The sequence below is a fragment of the Uloborus diversus genome, chromosome 8 (genome assembly GCF_026930045.1).
Source record: "Uloborus diversus isolate 005 chromosome 8, Udiv.v.3.1, whole genome shotgun sequence".
NCBI lineage: Eukaryota > Metazoa > Arthropoda > Arachnida > Araneae > Uloboridae > Uloborus > Uloborus diversus.
In genome coordinates, this window is record NC_072738.1 from 2,597,663 (window position 1) to 2,616,876 (window position 19,214).

Consider the following 19,214-nt stretch of genomic DNA (forward strand, 5'->3'; position numbering starts at 1 on the left):
GTTATGTTACTGCAGAGAAAACAACCTGCTCTCGACACTCTATGTAAAAATGATGTTCCCAAATACAAACGGATCTTGGTTATCCTGGATGTAGAAAATTGTGGAAAACGAAATTCCCAATTATGTCTTAAGTTTCACTTACGACTTAATATTGTTTTATTTTTGTATTATAACGTCAATTTGTCTATTAAGGGGTCTAAGGACCCTTAACCTTCAAAATTTTCGACTTTCTGGAAAAAATATATGTTTTGCATATTTTAATTCTGAACAATTTGATACCTTATTTATTACCATACGCCAAAAACTTTTCAAGTTATCGTAAAAATGCGTAAACTTTCCCCTTGGAGATTTATGTTAACAGCAGCTGTTTAAGCCTCTTTTTCTAAGGTGCCGGTTTCTTCGGTTTTCTCGTTTTGCGCGCATAATATCTCAGAAAGTTTCTTATATATTTCCGTAAAACTTTTCATACTTGTTTGTCTGGTGTATATTTATGACCTGAACCTAAATTTGTTTATTTTTTCTAAAATTATTTATTTATTTCTTGAAATTTTACAAGACATAATCAAAAATTTCCAAAATTTTGGGCAAAAATATATATATTTTTTAATATTACCTTTCATTTTTTGTTAAAATTTAGGTTCAGATCATAAAACTATACCAGACAAACATGCATGAAAACTTTTACGGAAATATATGAGAAACTTTCTGAGATATCGTGCGCGCAAAACGAGAAAACCGAAGAAACCGGTACCTGAGAAAAAGAGGCTTAAACAGCTGCTGTTAACATAAATCTCTATGGGGAAAGTTTAGGCATTTTTACAATAACTCGAAAAGTTTTTGGCGTATAGTAATGAATAAGGTATCAAATTGTTCAGAACTAAACTGTGCATAACATATATTTTTTCCAGAAAATCGAAAAATTTGAAAGTTAAGGGTCCTTAGACCCCTTAATAGTTCTAAAATCTTGTTATAAGTTTAACAAAAAAGTGATATCGCTGAAAATGGTATTATTTTAATGACAGATATTCTCTACTTTTTCGAAACTTATAACAGCAAGAGTTTTTAATGCCATATTTTGTCAGTTTTGTATTAGATTTCTACCAAATAAATCGGAAATTAAAATGCGTAAGTGTCGCCCTTCTCACCTGACGTCAGAGAACACTTTTCAGAATATTTCATGGTTTTTATCAATTTATTTTTTTTATTTATTTGTTCATTCATTCATTTATTTATTTATTTGATTACGGTTTGAACTACGATTGGAATTTATAATTATAACTACGCAATATATTAGTACTAACTAGTTTCCTGATACTCAAGCATATTTAATTTAATCAGACCTAACCAGTGATGTTCCCATCAATCTTTCTAAGGATATACTCCCAGTAATCCATTACGCACAATTTGTGTATGTGATCGTTTAAGAGTATACGGCGTATATGGAGTAGAACCCTATAGGAACACCACTGGACCTAACATATTTTAAAAGAATGGTCCAGAAATATTTCACTTTTTTTTATACAAAAACATCTTCATGTTTTATGCAGGGCCGAATTAAGCTTCATGCTGCCCCTAAGCAGATTTGAAATCTCCCGCCCCCTTCCACTTGAGTGATTTATCCAAGGTCAATTTAAATACTTAAAAGCACTTATTTTCATGAAACTTTAATTTTCCCAAGCCCGTCGTAATAGAGAAAATTTAAGAATCGGGAAATATTTATATGTATACTAGCATTCCCGTACCCGGCATTGCTCGGGTAATGGAATTAGCAGGGGATAACAGTGTTTGGTGCACGTAGTAAATAAAAATCTCCTATAATAATTACTTATTACCTATATTTTTCTAATTTTAGGAGGGTCCCGGGGCCCCTGGACTCCTTATATATATGCCCTTGGCCTGAACCGATCCTTAATTGTCATTAACGATCATTTTAAAGTATTGATTTTCTTTGAAAACGCAGACCATCCACATTTTATTGTTATGCCTGTGTGTTTAAGCAAGAACTTCCTTGTATACAACATTTTTGGTTTTTTTTTTCTGGTGCTAAAATTATTAAACTGCTTGATGAACTGACTCTGGAGCAAGGTACATAAAATAGGCCGTGTGAAAAACAGTCTTCTCTTAAATCGATCCCCGCTACTTTTAACGTCTGCCCTTGCGACTTATTAATGGTTATTGCAAAGCAAACTTTTACAGGAACTGCACTCTTCTAAATTCAAAAGGATAGTCCGACGGAATTAATGGAATGCGGGGTATTAAAACCAACTCTCCTCGAGCACATCCAGTCATTATCGTAGCTTCGATAACATACTTATTAAGTCTAATCACTTGTAGTCTGGTGCCATTGCATAACTTTGGTGGACAAAGGTTTCGTAGTAGCATTACTGGTGTTCCAACTTTCAGGTGATGTAGGTGAGGTGGAAAACCTGGAGGGTCTAAGGTATTAAGAAACTCTTCTGGATACTGCACTGCATCATCACGATTTGTTGTTGTATCAAAAGATTTGTAGTAAATATCTTCTCCACTAAACGACTTTAATAAGATACTGTTGACTTCTGCGGCTCTGTCATTTTCTGGAGATAAGATGGCACGCTCGCACAACCATTCAATGGGCTTATTTTTTATATCAGCAACATCAGGATAAATCTTGGCGATGAGATCTGGCAATTCCGTGACTACCGTAGCGAGTGCGTGGGGTATAATAATTTTGCCAGCACATTCAGGATATAATCCGTCTCCTATTTTAAGGAGAAGATTAGAAAACAATTCCGCTGACGCATCTCCATGTAAATGAACTCTCATATTCTTACTCAAACGAAGTTTCTGCACTTTAGGCCATAGATACGACGATTTGATGCATGCGTTAACTTCATTTGCACGTGTTCCTCTAGGTACAACCGGTAATGTTTGCCGAAAATCTCCTGCTAGTAGAACAGTTACTCCACCCGTTACTTCCTCAGAATTTCTTAGATCTTTGAGAGTTGCATTAAGAGCCTCGAATCCTGCTTTATGAGCCATAGTACTCTCATCCCAGATAATGAGTTTACAATCACGTAAAACCTTAGCCAAATTACTCTGTTTTTTAATATTGCACGTTGGATTCTCTGAGTAATTGAGGTTAAGGGGTAATCTAAAAGCAGAATGAGCTGTCTTTCCACCCTCCAATAACGTTGCAGCTATTCCAGATGATGCAGTTGCCAAGGCAATGCCTTTATTGCTTCTGACCTTTGAAAGAAGTAAATTTAAGAGAAATGTTTTTCCAGTTCTACCAGGTGAATCTAAGAAAAACATTTGGCCTGAACCAGACTCGAGGCTGTTGAGGACCTTTTGATATACGCTGGACTGTTCGCCTGTTAGAGAGACTTCAGCATTATGTACTTTTTTCTTCAAATCTTCAAGATCAAAATTTGTTTCTCGCATGTACTCTCTGTTTTGCAAATTAGTCTCAAATCGCTCAGACTGAGGTAAACCATAATCCATTAAGCGCTGACCTCCCAGAGTCTGAACAGTGTCTTCAATCAGAATCAAGCATTGGTTGTACGCTTTGTCCTTAGTTGAAAGAGCGGAGTCTTGCAGTTGTCTTTCATGCTGAAACTGGATGTCTTCTGAAAAACTGTCCTTGTACTTTTCCCAAAGGCTTCGGGGATCAGAGGGATGACAAAATACCAAGATCACTGAAAAAAGTTCTCGCAGTTTGAATGATGAGCTGCTTAAAATAGCTTCCTCAATAGTGTATTGCCACTGTTTATCATCCTCGAGCAATCCCATTGCCATGCATGCAGATTTGAATGTTGGATATTCAACATTGCTTACAGTTTTTAAATAAGAAAAAGATGTTGGACCTCTAACATGATGGAGGAGGAGGCGTAGGTGGTAACACTCAACATTGTTAGGATGAATTGTGTAAACGCGTCCTAAAGCAGAATCTATCTTTATCCCTGGCCATTGATCAATTTTCTCTCCCCGCCTACGTCTTGTAAACTTTTTACTCTGTTGCCACACATAATACGAAGGAACTTCAACATACAGAAGTGTTCTGGCAAACTCGTCAATTTTGCAAAGGTTGAAGAATGCCGAAAGTGTTGTCTCTGGAGGTTTTACAACTTTGTTATGAATATTATGTGCGGTGAAGTAAACACGTTGGCCATTTTCCAGATGCACAGCAAGATGAATTACTGCAGGGTATCTCTCATGAATAGGAAATCCCAATATTTTCCACACTGCTTCTGAACTGCTGATATATCTGCCAGATTCGTATATCTCTATCTCATCAATATCTTTATCATTTTTTAAAATGAAGGCTGCTTGATCATTTCCTTTAGTGATGTATTTACAAACATACTTTATGGATTTTACGGAATTCATTATCTCAACATTAATATGAGATTCAAAAGTACGCAACAAAACGGGATTGTATGCTTGCTTAATTTTTTTTTCTAATTTTGGGAGGGTCCCGGACCCCTGGACTCCTAATATATATGCCCTTGGCCTAAACCGATCCTTAACTGTTATTAACGATCATTTTAAAGTATTGATTTTCTTTGAAAACGCAGACCATCCACATTTTATTGTTATGCCTGTGTGTTTAAGCAAGAACTTCTTTGTATACAACATTTTTGGTTTTTTTTTCTGGTGCTAAAATTATTAAACTGCTTGATGAACTGACTCTGGAGCAAGCTACATAAAATTGGCCGTGTGAAAAACAGTCTTCTCTTAAATCGATCCCCGCTACTTTTAACGTCTGCCCTTGCGACTTATTAATGGTTATTGCAAAGCAAACTTTTACAGGAAACTGCACTCTTCTAAATTCAAAAGGATAGTCCGACGGAATTAATGGAATGCGGGGTATTAAAACCAACTCTCCTCGAGCACATCCAGTCATTATCGTAGCTTCGATAACATACTTATTAAGTCTAATCACTTGTAGTCTGGTGCCATTGCATAACTTTGGTGGACAAAGGTTTCGTAGTAGCATTATTGGTGTTCCAACTTTCAGGTGAAGTAGGTGAGGTGGAAAACCTGGAGGGTCTAAGGTATTAAGAAACTCCTTTGGATACTGCACTGCATCATCACGATTTGTTGTTGTATCAAAAGATTTGTAGTAAATATCTTCTCCAGTAAACGACTTTAATAAGATGCTGTTGACTTCTGCGGCTGTATCATTTTTTGGAGATAAGATGGCACGCTCGCACAACCATTCAATGGGCTTATTTTTTATATCAGCAACATCAGGATAAATCTTGGCGATGAGATCTGGCAATTCCGTTACTATCGTAGCGAGTGCGTGGGGTATAATAATTTTGCCAGCACATTCAGGATATAATCCGTCTCCTATTTTAAGGAGAAGATTAGAAAACAATTCCGCTGACGCATCTCCATGTAAATGAACTCTCATATTCTTACTCAAACGAAGTTTCTGCACTTTAGGCCATAGATACGACGATTTGATGCATGCGTTAACTTCATTTGCACGTGTTCCTCTAGGTACAACCGGTAACGTTTGCCGAAAATCTCCTGCTAGTAGAACAGTTACTCCACCCATTACTTCCTCAGAATTTCTTAGATCTTTGAGAGTTGCATTAAGAGCCTCGAATCCTGCTTTATGAGCCATAGTACTCTCATCCCAGATAATGAGTTTACAATCACGTAAAACCTTAGCCAAATTACTCTGTTTTTTAATATTGCACGTTGGATTCTCTGAGTAATTGAGGTTAAGGGGTAATCTAAAAGCAGAATGAGCTGTCTTTCCACCCTCCAATAACGTTGCAGCTATTCCAGATGATGCAGTTGCCAAGGCAATGCCTTTATTGCTTCTGACCTTTGAAAGAAGTAAATTTAAGAGAAATGTTTTTCCAGTTCCACCAGGTGAATCTAAGAAAAATATTTGGCCTGTACCAGACTCGAGGCTGTTGAGGACCTTTTGATATACGCTGGACTGTTCGCCTGTTAGAGAGGCTTCAGCATTATGTACTTTTTTCTTCAAATCTTCAAGATCAAAATTTGTTTCTCGCATGTACTCTCTGTTTTGCAAATTAGTCTCAAATCGCTCAGGCTGAGGTAAACCATAATCCATTAAGCGCTGACCTCCCAGAGTCTGAACAGTGTCTTCAATCAGAATCAAGCATTGGTTGTACGCTTTGTCCTTAGTTGAAAGAGCGGAGTCTTGCAGTTGTCTTTCATGCTGAAACTGGATGTCTTCTGAAAAACTGTCCTTGTACTTTTCCCAAAGGCTTCGTGGATCAGAGGGATGACAAAATACCAAGATCACTGAAAAAAGTTCTCGCAGTTTGAATGATGAGCTGCTTAAAATAGCTTCCTCAATAGTGTATTGCCACTGTTTATCATCCTCGAGCAATCCCATTGCCATGCATGCAGCTTTGAATGTAGGGTATTCAACATTGCTTACAGTTTTTAAATAAGAAAAAGATGTTGGACCTCTAACATGATGGAGGAGGAGGCGTAGGTGGTAACACTCAACATTGTTAGGATGAATTGTGTAAACGCGTCCTAAAGCAGAATCTTTCTTTATCCCTGGCCATTGATCAATTTTCTCTCCCCGCCTACGTCTTGTAAACTTTTTATTCTGTTGCCACACATAATACGAAGGAACTTCAACATACAGAAGTGTTCTGGCAAACTCATCAATTTTGCAAAGGTTGAAGAATGCCGAAAGTGTTGTCTCTGGAGGTTTTACAACTTTGTTATGAATATTTTGTGCGGTGAAGTAAACACGTTGGCCATTTTCCAGATGCACAGCAAGATGAATTACTGCAGGGTATCTCTCATGAATAGGAAATCCCAATATTTTCCACACTGCTTCTGAACTGCTGATATATCTGCCAGATTCGTATATCTCTATCTCATCAATATCTTTATCATTCTTTAAAATGAAGGCTGCTTGATCATTTCCTTTAGTGATGTATTTGCAAACATACTTTATGGATTTTACGGAATTCGTTATCTCAACATTGATATGAGATTCAAAAGTACGCAACAAAACGGGATTGTATGGTACAACCCATCTGTTATCTAACTGAAATCCTTTAAGATTAACTGTGAAACCACCGTCCTCTGGAGTTCTCCTACGATACAAAGGATAACCATCTAGTCCCCTCTGCGTTTCTTGGACGAAAGGGCGAGGATATCGTTTTGTGCAGCAACCATCTTTCATGCAAGGAGAAAATGTATTTACTCTTCCGCATGGCCCATGAATCATATTAGCCTTAACAATATCATAGAGAAGGGGATCACGATCAACATCTGGAATTTCAGCACACACAACTTTATCAACCATATCAGCAGTAATGGCTTCTTCCAGCCACAGCAGGCAATGAATATGGGGCAACCCTCGTTTTTGCCACTCTACAGATAACATGTGACACCGAACTTTACCAAAAACTTGTCCTTTAACTATAAGATCCATAAACTCCTTCACTTTCATATGGAAAACTCTCGCAATGATGTCATGACGTTGATAATGCTTCTGTCCGGGATACAATTCTCGCTGAATCTCTTTCCATTTTGGGTTACACGTGAAAGTTATAAATAAATCTGAACTTCCATAATGACGTACATATGACATGGCATCTTGAGCTCGTTCGTGCATGTAACGGGGTCCACCGATAAACGATGATGGTAATACCACTCTCTGTCCTATTTGATCAGCATCATACCTTCCTACTTCATCTCTTAAATGAATGTATTCCTCTGATCTCAGTTTGCTTTGATTGTATTTGAGAAAATTCAGTTTTTCAGTTTCTATCTTAGCATACTCATCAACTAAAAATTGACTTAGAAGAGCACAGTAGCGTAACAGATAATTTTCTTCTGTATCTCGTAACATTATACGCCAGGAATAAAACTGAGCTGCAGAAACAGTTTTCTTGACAGGTAATTTAGTAGTAGGCCCCAACTTATCAGCAGTATCTTGCTGAAGTACATCAACTGAATATCCATCTTCCCCATAGCAAAACATGAGAGGATATTGCAGGGCATCATATGCCCTATGGAGTTCGCTTATTCGTTGCTGTTTTGCATTGCGGCTTTCAAGGATGATGTCTCTCTGCTGAAACTGCTGTCCTACAATCACCAGAGCCACCTCGTTGGCTGATGGTGCATTGAAACGTCCTTTATGTGCATTGGCAGGCATACGATCTGCATGAATCATTACTTGAAAATTTCGACACTCAAGTGGCACCTTATCTAACGCAGTTTTTAAATCCTTGATGTAATTATTTACTTCATGCAGCATATGTTGAAGTTGCTTTACCAAGTCTGGCTTGACACCAGGATAGTTGTGTGACCTTATGTGAGCTTCTTTTTCATCATCACCTACGAAATATATCTGTAAGAATTGAGCCTGTTGCTCTGTTTCTGGGAGCAAACTTCCACACAAATGGTAAACTTGTCCTTGAACTTTGAATGTTGGCATGAAACCAGTCTCCTTAATTTGCTTGGCTCCAAACGATGTCATTTGAAAACATCCGTTGTATTGCCGAATACGATCAATAAAATGGCGGTGATCTGGATGATGGCCCATGAGCAAACTATACAGTGGTTCTGGTGGAGGTGGTAGTGGTGGAAGCTGTACTTTACCCCCGCTGCAGCACAAACCTGGGCTTTCACGTTTGAACTTTTTTGCATGGCACACTGGGCATTTATTGTCCATAGTACCAATATCATTTTCATATTCTGTATTACAATCATATGCAAAACCTGAGTAGGTTTTCGTGTTCCATGGACGTAAACGGCGTTCAGTTCGTAAACCAGGATTTTGTTTCTCATAATTTTTTTGAGCAGATCTCTGAGCTTCTGGGTGATTTTTTTTATATTTTTTGACTGATGCAGCTAAAGCTTCTGGGTGACTTGTTTGACATTTCTTGACAGCAGCAGCTAAAGCTTCTGGGTGACTTGTTTGATATTTCTTGACAGCAGCAGATAAAGCTTCTGGGTGGCTTGTTTGATATTTCTTGACAGCAGCAGCTACAGCTTCTGGGTATCTTGTTTGATATTTCTTGACAGCAGCAGCTACAGCTTCTGGGTGGCTTGTTTGATATTTCTTCACAGCAGCAGCTACAGCTTCTGGTTGACTTGTTTGATATTTCTTGACAGCAGCAGCTAAAGCTTCTGGGTGACTTGTTTGATATTTCTTGACAGCAGCAGCTAAAGCTTCTGGGTGACTTGTTTGATATTTCTTCACAGCAGCAGCTAAAGTTTCTGGGTGACTTTGTTGATATTTTTTGACCGCAGTTTTCAACTGCTTTTTACGTGTAGCATTTGAAAATCTGGCTCGTCTTTTTTTCCTTTTTTCCTTAGTGTTTTCAAAATCAGTGGTATTATGGAGTGATTCTGTGCTACTTTCAGAGACTATACTGGCTTCATTTACCGGTATGTAAACATCAAAGTGTCCATTTGAAAGATCACCACTAAATTTCAGTCTTCTCACTGGAAAAGTGTCATTTCCAAATTTTGCATAAAATTTGCCTTCAAAATAAACTTCAAATAAGAACTGAAAAATGTCTCCAGCAGCGAATAATTCACAGAATCCACCAAAAACATGAACCTGCGACATATCCACTAAGTAATCTTCGGAGCTTTCATAATTATTACCGTGTTTATCACATGACATAATAGAAAATTGATCCCAATGATTATAAACGTAATTAACTATGGTAGCACGAATTTCATTAAACATAGCTTCACTATTATACAATAAAAACGAAAGAGATCGGAAAAGACATGCACCATCACCTGTAATATTAACGACATGATGAGGAAGAATAGTTCCGTTCACATTGATGTGCTCCATCCTCAATGAGTTTTTAAAAAAGTAAGTTTTATAATAAAATCAAACAAAATAACAAATTAAACCTTTCTAATTACATTTGCAAGAAACAAATGATGTTATTTAAAAACCAAAAATTGAATAGTAAAACAGCTTGCCAACAAAATTTACACAAAGTAAGAAAAAAAGGGTCCGATCTGTAATACTGAAAATTATTTGCGAATTATTTGACTTAAGAAAAGCCTCGAAGAATCACGTGAGAAACAAAAACAATATTAAATTTATAGTTCACTATCGACCAAAAGTTGAGATGAAGTACTGAATAATGATTTGAATGGAGGAAAGCCTTCGAAAATAAGGGATTTGAATTCAATGACAGGTTTTAATTTCTCAGAAATTAAGAGGTTTTAATTAATTTCTCCCGAACTAATTGAGATTTCGAAAAATCCTTTCTTAGTGGTTACTTTCGTAATCATGCGGACATGCCTGCCAAATTTCAAGTCTGAAGCTTCAGCGGTTTCGGCTGTGCGTTGATATATATATATATGTATATATATATGTATATATATTATCTCAGGACATTGATTTTTATATATTAAGATTATAATCAAATTTTGATTTTGTTAATAGTAAATTCGCAAAATATTCAAAACGCGAAATCACAGGTAGCGTTATTTTCGTGAAAATATATATTTGTATGTACTCTTTATACTTCTTATAGTGATGTAGTTCATGCACCCCATGTTTTTCCTTTTAAAAATTGCAAGTATTTTGATTGCTATTAAAATTCGCAATCACAAACTTTTCAGGCAATCTGTGAGGCATGCTGAATCTCTTTGGGATTTTAAATCTATACACAAGGCTTAAAGAGTTTTTTTTTTTTAAATCCTTTTTAGTTCGTTTCAAAAGCGTGATAAATTCAAAAACTATTTGTTACAATTATATTCTGCCGTTTAGTATTTGTGTGTCTGAAATTTTGCATTCGATTTTAAACACTTTCATTAGACAGTGACAGTGGCATTTAAATTGACGAAAACAGAATTTAGTTCACTTTTTCATTGAACAAAGTAACCGAACAAAATCAACATATATTAAAACTATCAAATTCTGGAGTTTTAAAGCGTCACCTATAGTAAATAAACAATACATATTAAAAATTTTAAAAAAAAATTGTTTCGTTCTACAATTAAATGGTTTCTACAAATAAAGAATAAAAGAGTATTTAAGCTTTTCCGAACGGAGTAGGTTTTAACTAACTTACTGAGCGGAAGTACTACCCAAATTACTTTCCCATTATTTTTAAACATTTAAGTAATGTTTTGTGATAAACACTCCTAAGGGTATAAGATGAATAAAATGGTCTTTTTGAACGCAGAAGGAAATAATGTAGTGCAGTCAATGAGTGCTCAAAACAGGGGTGTAGCGTGCATGGAATATGCGATAATTTTTGACTTCTGAATATCGTTGGGGGTAGTTAGTAAGTAAACATACTGAATGTCCCCGACCCTGGGGGGTGAGCTAAAGGTGAGAGACAGGGGGGAAGAAAATTTTGGGTTTTTCGAGAAAATGTCGGAAACGGTGGAAAAAATGCGTTTAAAATAAAAATTCAAGCTAAATAAATTTACTATGAAACTGTTTCTACACATATGTGTCAAATTTTCAATAATTTTCCCGGTATACGTTATGAAAAATCGATGATTTTAGGAAAAATTCTCTCTTTTTGTCAAATTTTTGCTCCTGGTGCTTCCCAGGATCAGTATTCATGAAAATTGTTACAGAAAAAGTTATAGAGCTTTAAATTTCCTTCAATTTTATATGCTATTTTGTCATATTTTATTCAACCAATCAAAAGTTACAGAATTTCAAACACGCACTTTCATGGCAAAAAATGGAATACTTGCCATTCACAAATTCCAAACTGACTCGAAAGGATCGCGCACTACCTCTTTTTTCAATGAATTCGACAATCCTGATGGACAATAAAGAAGTATTTGTGGATTACTACACCACAAATGATGTTTAAGGGTTGGGGGGGGGGTCGTAAAATTATGACTTAGTGACAAGGGGGTGGGAAAGAGTAAGATGTGTGACATCAAGCATTTTTTAATACGAATATGTTTATAAAAATTAGTTTATGAAAAGTACTTTGTGACAGATGGGGAGGGGGTCAAAATGTTGAGAAAAAGTGTAACATCATTTATGAACAGCCCCTGACCAAGAAATCCGACGAAGATTTGCAGAACTACGTATATATATGAAGTATATGAATTAGCTCCACACCCATGGCATTATTTAACGAAAGTGAACTGAGGATGTGCAGAAAGCCAGCATTTTCTCAGTAAGAAATTTCTTAGAAGTAATTAATATGTAAATATTCTGAAAGTCCCCGACGCTGGGGGGGGGGGGGGGGGAGTTAAAGGTGGAAAGGCAGAGCCAAATTTTGTGGTTTTCGATTATATCTCGGAAACGGCAGGAAAAGTGTGTTCTGAATAAAAGTAAAAGTTAACTAAATTTATTGTGGAATTGTTTTCATACATGTATGTCACATTTTCAGTGCTATTTTAGGCACGCGTTCTTGAAAACCAATACTTTTCAACAAAAAAAAAAGTTATCTCGCTCTTTCTGTCTCAGAGTGTCTGTGCCCAGCAGGCGCTCAAGGGATCTTGTGCAGCAATCATGTGACAAGGACCTTGACGTTTTTCTGTGTCTTGAAAAACCACCGGCTGAACACTTGAACTGCAGATTCAAACCTGATACCAAAGAAATACGAAGCCTATGCCTAATCATAGCGACATCTAGCTGACAAGCAATCAAAAACCATGAAGTTCTAGCATGTACTCAATTTCGTTACTCTTATTGAAATGAATATGTGACGTTATAGCAGGATAATAAAAATTTTAATAATAGGAATAAGGTAAATGTAGCTAGCTGACCGGCAGCACCTTTTTGCAATTATAGTTTTTATTACATTATTATTAATCATATTTTGAAAGTGTTTACATGGAATATGGACTGATAGTAATTAGAAAATGAAAATATCATCTTTAAGGTGACATCTTGGTTCTATTCTGAGGCGAAAGGGTCATGTCATCAGCAGTGGAAAAGTTGTCCATAGAAATTGGTAATATATTGATGTCATCGTCGTCCCCTTCGTCCTGGATAAATATTTTGCTTCTGTTGTTGCAACTGCCCTTGCAATGCAAGCTTGCGACAGAGTAGTCTAATGATGATTTTCTACAAGTGACCTCCTGGTCATTTGTAGAAAAGCAATCTGTCAAAATCATCTTCCAAATTTCGTCAGAAGCAACATCCAATTCCAAGAGTTTCAGCACGAGTTACTCATTCCTCCTTTCATAAAACACACAATACGGTACTTCACCATTTAGTTCCTAGCTACAGATTAACTTGGTGGTACGGCAGAGTTAGAGATCAGTCTTAATGTTTGCAGCTATTTTGATAAATGATCTGTAACGGAACTCATTGAGGGACTTTTCTGTGGCTAAAGCACCACACCATGAGAGATTGATATGACCCCAGCAGCTTCAATGGATTCAGAGGAAGAAGAACTGTTGATATATACCTTAGAAACATGTTGTATGATTTTAGATTTCTGGCAGAATGTTGTGATCAGTTGAGGATTTGGCTATCAAGAGGGCAACCTCTCAAATGATAGCTACCAAAGAAGTTAGCCATCTGATGATAGCCGTCTTCGCAATATCAACGTCAACATCACCTAAAGCTCGGAGAGTATTTGTCTCCTTTTTCAGCAGCTTCATCATTAGCGGATTTGTCAGCTGACTGTTATTATGAAAGTTGGACCGAAACCTTGTTTGATCGTCGTTTCAATTTTCTAACTGACGTTGATGTCCTTATGGTTTATACAGTCGTCTCTTTTTACCTAACAGTTTTGTAAACTAGGTATCTTCAATAACAACAAATTAAAATTTAATTAAATCAATGTCGTTATAAATTTCCTTAAACAGTATGTATAGTTAGTGCTGACTTTCTGCACGTCCTCAGTCCACCAATTCATACGACATATACGTAATTTTGCAAATCTTCGTCCGATTCCTTGGTAAATTGATGTCCATATAAATAATGTCACACTTTTTTTCAACATTTTTAACGCTCTACCCCCCTTACCTCTCCCTTCCCTTTGTCACAAAGTTCGTTTCACAAGCTACTTTTCACACACATATTCGTATTAAAAAATGCTTGATGTCACCCTTCTTACTCTTCCCCCCCCCCCTTGTCACAAAGTCGCAATTTCACGACCCCCCCCCACACACACACCTTAAACATCATTTGTGTTGTAGTAATCCACAAATACTTCTTTATTGTCCATCATGATTGTCGAATTCATTGAAAAAAGAGGTAGTGCGCGATCCTTTCGAGTCGGTTTGAAATTTGTGAATGTCAAGTGTTCCATTTTTTGCCATGAAAGTGCGTGTTTGAAATTCTGTAACTTTTGATTGGTTGAATAAAATATAACAAAATAGCATATCAAATTGAAGGAAATTTAAAGCTCTGTAACTTTGTCTGTAACAATTTTCATGAATACTGATCCTGGGAAGCACTAGGAGCAAAAATTTGACAAAAAGAGAGAATTTTTCCTAAAATCATCGATTTTTCATAACGTATACCCGGAAAATTATTGGAAATTTGACACATATGTGTAGAAACAGTTTCATAGTAAATTTATTTAGCTTGAATTTTTATTTTAGACGCATTTTTTCCACCGTTTCCGACATTTTCTCGAAAAACCCAAAGTTTTCTTCCCCCCTCCGTCCCACCTTTAGCTCACCCCTCAGGGTCGGGGACTTTTAGTATGTTTACTTACTAACTACCATGCACGCTACAATGTGTTCATTGACTGGACTAATGGTCATTCAGCCCTTGCAGTGCTGCTCATAGTCTTTTTAAGAGAAACCAGATGTTATGTCTGTTTTACCTGAGACTCTCTTCTTGGGGCTGGGAAGGAACTTCTTGGAATATGGAATGTATAGATCAAAAACATGTTTTCTACAGGAGATGTACTCCGTCCCTGCCGCAAGCTAAAAATGAAACTGATTATCCATTAGAAGTCTCATACCGCATTTTCTGTGGTTTCGACAAATACGGTCAAGTCCGCTGATAAGTTAGGACCAGTTATGTCACTGTTTTGGGATTAAAAAAAGGACTGATGTTTTATTTTCAAGAATAATAATTTAAAGAATGAGATTGAAGCAAAATTTGCCGCCCTATACACTGCCTACTCTGCCTATTGGGAAATTGGACTCTGTTTTTATGTTTTTCTTATTCGTTTTAATGTTCTTACAGCTTTCAAAACACGCATGCTCAGTGTTTTATTTTAGTTTTCCTGAAATTTTCAGAAAGTTGAAATAAAGAATGCACTCTCGTTTTGCGCGGGGGTTACGTTCCACGAGAATGCCACGTAAATCAAAGATGCGTACATTAAGACTTAATAGTAGCGTTAAAACAAGAGTTATGTTCCATAGATGGAAAAAAAAAAACTTCATTCTAGTAATAGATAAATATTTATAAGTTTAATGTGTATATATTTCCGATACATATGCACAACGCGCATACAGAAAACGTGAATTAACTTAGTGTTTATAAAAAAAAAGAGCTGGTTATGATATTCTTTTTAAGGACATTAACTATTTTTCGATGTAGATCTTTGTAGGGCAGTAACGCTTTGCCCAACCACGCTTATTAGCATGCCAAAATACAGATTATTTTGTGTTATCTGCAATCTCAAGAGTTTGGATTTTGAAAGAGGTGAAAACTTAATCAGTTTGCAATGCCGCATCATCGTAAAATCAAAACTCATCCGCGTAAAATAAAATAAAGGGTGTCAAATCTTAAACCACATATAATAAAATCCGCGTAAAATAAACCCTCGTAAAACGAGGGTCTACTCTAATTTAACTTAAGGATTTCTTTTCGCATGATTTTCCAACATAATGTGAAAGTGTCTTGCCGCGTTTGAAATTCATTTTTGATCTCCGCTTGTTTAATTTAGCCTTTTTTTATAAGCATTTTAGGATTCAACCTCGAACTGAACTAGTAGACAATGTGTTCTTAATATTCTGTCTCTATCTTATGCACGTTTCACCTCTGTGCTGTTTTTAGTTTCACGTTTCCAAAGCTATTTTTCAGTTTATTATTTCAAAAGTACTTTTTTTTTAACTATAAAACTAAAATTTGTTAAATTAAATTGTGCGAAAAGATTAATTTTGAAGACTTTATTTATTTATTTATTTATTAAATATTTTTTGCCACAACACATTTTAAGAGATTGCTCTTTTTTTTTTTTGAATTTTTTATGCTTTTAAAACTGAATTCTTTTTGTGACAGTGGCCAGATCTTAATAAAGAATTTCAAACCACTCTCAAAAAATCCAGAAAAGCCCAGCATTCAAACTTAATTAAGTAGAAATTCGCAGTTAAAACCTTCTAAGCTCTGTTTATTAATTTTGCAGGAGACCGCCGTGAACATCGCTTATTCATGCAAACTGTTTTCAACTGATATGGAAATAATCACCCTCAACGCCAGATCAAAAGTAAGTTTTTTTTCCCTTACATACTCTGAATGAATTATTTAAGATTATAAGACTATTAGACATGGGCGCCCATATGCAAAATTGTAAGGGGGGGCTCAGAAATTTTCACCATGGTTTAGCAGGATATTTTCCCCATAGTGGCAGATTTCAGGACATTAGAGTCATTAAAATTTGACATCTTCAATTATTTATTCATTAACTAGCAAAAATACCCGGCGTTGCCTGGGTCAGTAATAATTATGAGAAAAAATCGTTACTTGCTTTTGTTTTCTGTTTTAAGTGAAAGAATTTAAAACACATCTTTTTGACGTGATTAAAAATCGAGTGCCTTCCTTACCCATAAAACTAAAATAGCAATAAGTTTAAAGAACAAAATAGTATTGATTTAGAAACGAAAGCACTATATTTAAGCTTAAACGAATTTCCAAAACATGAAATTAATCATCTTATGTTTAAAAAGATTAATCTGTTGATACTTTATTTTTTAACATGGAGTCTAAAACCTTCTCTGTATGGCTAATGAAGAACGAAGTGATTAAAAAAAGTAGCTGCGCTTGTAATCCCCTTATACTTGCTTTAGTTATTTTGGGGAATTTCAATCATTGTGGGCTCTTGGTGCGATTTTACCGAATTTGCGAGAGTCGTTTTGGGGTACCTTCGATGATGCTCCCCCCCCTTCTTTCCTTCTTTTGTAAAACGATATGAGATTAATTTTCATTGAGATATTATCGCCAGGTGCTGAGATACTTTTGGTCACCATAAAATGGCGCTAAACAGTTTCATCCGAAATGTTTCCAAAATAAGTAGTAAAATCTGGTGACTGTTTGAAATTGTGCAAAAGGAAAAGTAATAGAAGTTTTTGTGCTGTTTACGGATTTGCCTAATTTAGTTGCTGGATTATTTAACACGGCAAAAAAAGTTTTTTGAAAATTCTTTGATAAAGCGATAGTTTGTTTACATGGTGAAAGCTGAGAAACATTATGACGTAGTCTTCGACTTCAAAAACAGCGACGTTGAAAAAGCTGCCATCAGCTACGGAAATCTTTCTCCAAAAATTTTGGCGATCTGCTAGTTGATTGGATAATGAGTAAGTGTTCAATCAGCATAAATAATAATAAAAACCATTAATTACATTAAAGCTCCGTTTAAATGGAAAATGATCAGCCAAGTCATGTATTATTTGCCAATCTTGTGCAAAAATCTTACTTCAAGATTTGACTTGAACAGTCACGAAAAGCAAAGATAGTCAACAATACAACAATTGTCGCTATCGACAGGGAGTTGAGATGATACACTAAATACTGTATTGAGTTGAGGAAAGCCTTCGAACATGGAACTAAAAAGCTCATAACTCGTTTTTTATTCTACTTAGAAATTTCGAACAAGTACCATCTTCTGCAGAAAAATCAGAGCTTTCGATGGACATATAATGTTAATATGTGCAAGTATTTTTTCATCCCAATATTAGAGAATTCATACAAAAATTGTGTTTTATTGCCCCCCTAAGTAGGTTTTGCCCCCCATAACGCTACGAAAACTACCCTATGTGTTATTCCGATGCATAAGCTATATTATTGTAAAGTTTTATCAAAATCCGTTCTGTAGTTTTTGCGTGAAAGAGTAACAAACATTCATACATCCATACAGACAAACTTTCGCATATATAATAGTAGTAAGATGGCTGGAGAAGAAATATTTTTATATTTTTCCAAAGAAAAAAGTAATAAAAGCAAGGAAGTTCTAATTTCCTAGGGGGGGGGGCTCGAGCCCCCCCCCCCCTATATGGGCGCCCTTGCTATTAGAGTTTACAGCTTGAGATTTTAAAGCTATTTCATAATACCCTTTAAATCTTAAAATCATTGTAGAGATTCCAAAAATCCTAGATTAATATCCCCCCCCCCTTTCACCTCCACAATCCTTATTTTATTCCTATTATATAATGCTTTGAAAATAGTGCCTCATGCATAATGCCTCAAATGGTCTTAGAATAAAGAACTATACTTAGTATTAAGAAAATGTAAAGGTGGGAAAATCAAACTGATTTCTTGAATCTAATATTATTAAGAGTTGTGATATCTATTAGGGCTCGACCGATGGCATTTTTTGGCCGATGGGCCGATGCCGATTGTTCAAAGATGGCCGATGGCCGATTGTTTTCCTCCAAATGGCCGATTGCCGTTGCCGTTGGCCGATGGCAAAAAAAAAAAAAAAAAAAAAAAATCAAACAGAAATAAATTGATAAGATTGTCAGGGCTTTAAAGGATCATTGAGTCATTTCACTTTACTTCCTTTCTACGAATAAGGAATCGTAATCACAAAAAAAAAAAAAAAAATCAGATTTCGACCTAAATTTCTATTTTACAATCACCCAATTTAAACTTTTTCGGCACATCTGTACATGCATATGTACCGAAGAACATATAGATGATCGAAATATCCATTTTGAATGCCTCCTCAGTTAATTATCGTAAATTCTCTTGTGATGTTTTCATGCGCGTAAACTTGCGTCACTCTAAAACGTTATGAAATAGTAAGTTGAAAACGCATACGTACGTAGTATGATCTAAAAGCTCGAGGACAAGTTGTATGAAACCTTACCCTGAATAGTTCACATTACCGAAGCACATCTATCTACAAAATAGTCACCTTGGACGACTATGCACTTCTGCCAACGTTCGTATAGCTTTTAGAAGCACACCTGGAAGACATTTTTCGCAACCTCCTGTAAGGCCTCTTGCGCTGCTGCTTTAACTTCATCGTTTGGAAAAAGGCGACTTTCATGTTGAGGATGCACGGTTCGATTGGTCAATACTCTGATATGACAAACAAATAACATAACGTTTCGTCGGACTTAGCTCCGTGTGA

The 19,214-nt window shown here is 36.0% G+C and overlaps 1 protein-coding gene across 1 annotated transcript in view; it reads left to right on the top strand.

Moving 5' to 3' along the window:
- The window catches only part of LOC129227868 (phospholipid-transporting ATPase VA-like), a 195,687-nt gene that overhangs the window by 146,511 nt on the left and 29,962 nt on the right, over positions 1 to 19,214 (top strand). The window contains exon 14 of the mRNA XM_054862487.1: positions 16,269 to 16,349. Within this exon, the coding sequence (XP_054718462.1) occupies positions 16,269 to 16,349 (81 nt within the window). The remainder of the gene's footprint in view (positions 1 to 16,268; positions 16,350 to 19,214) is intronic.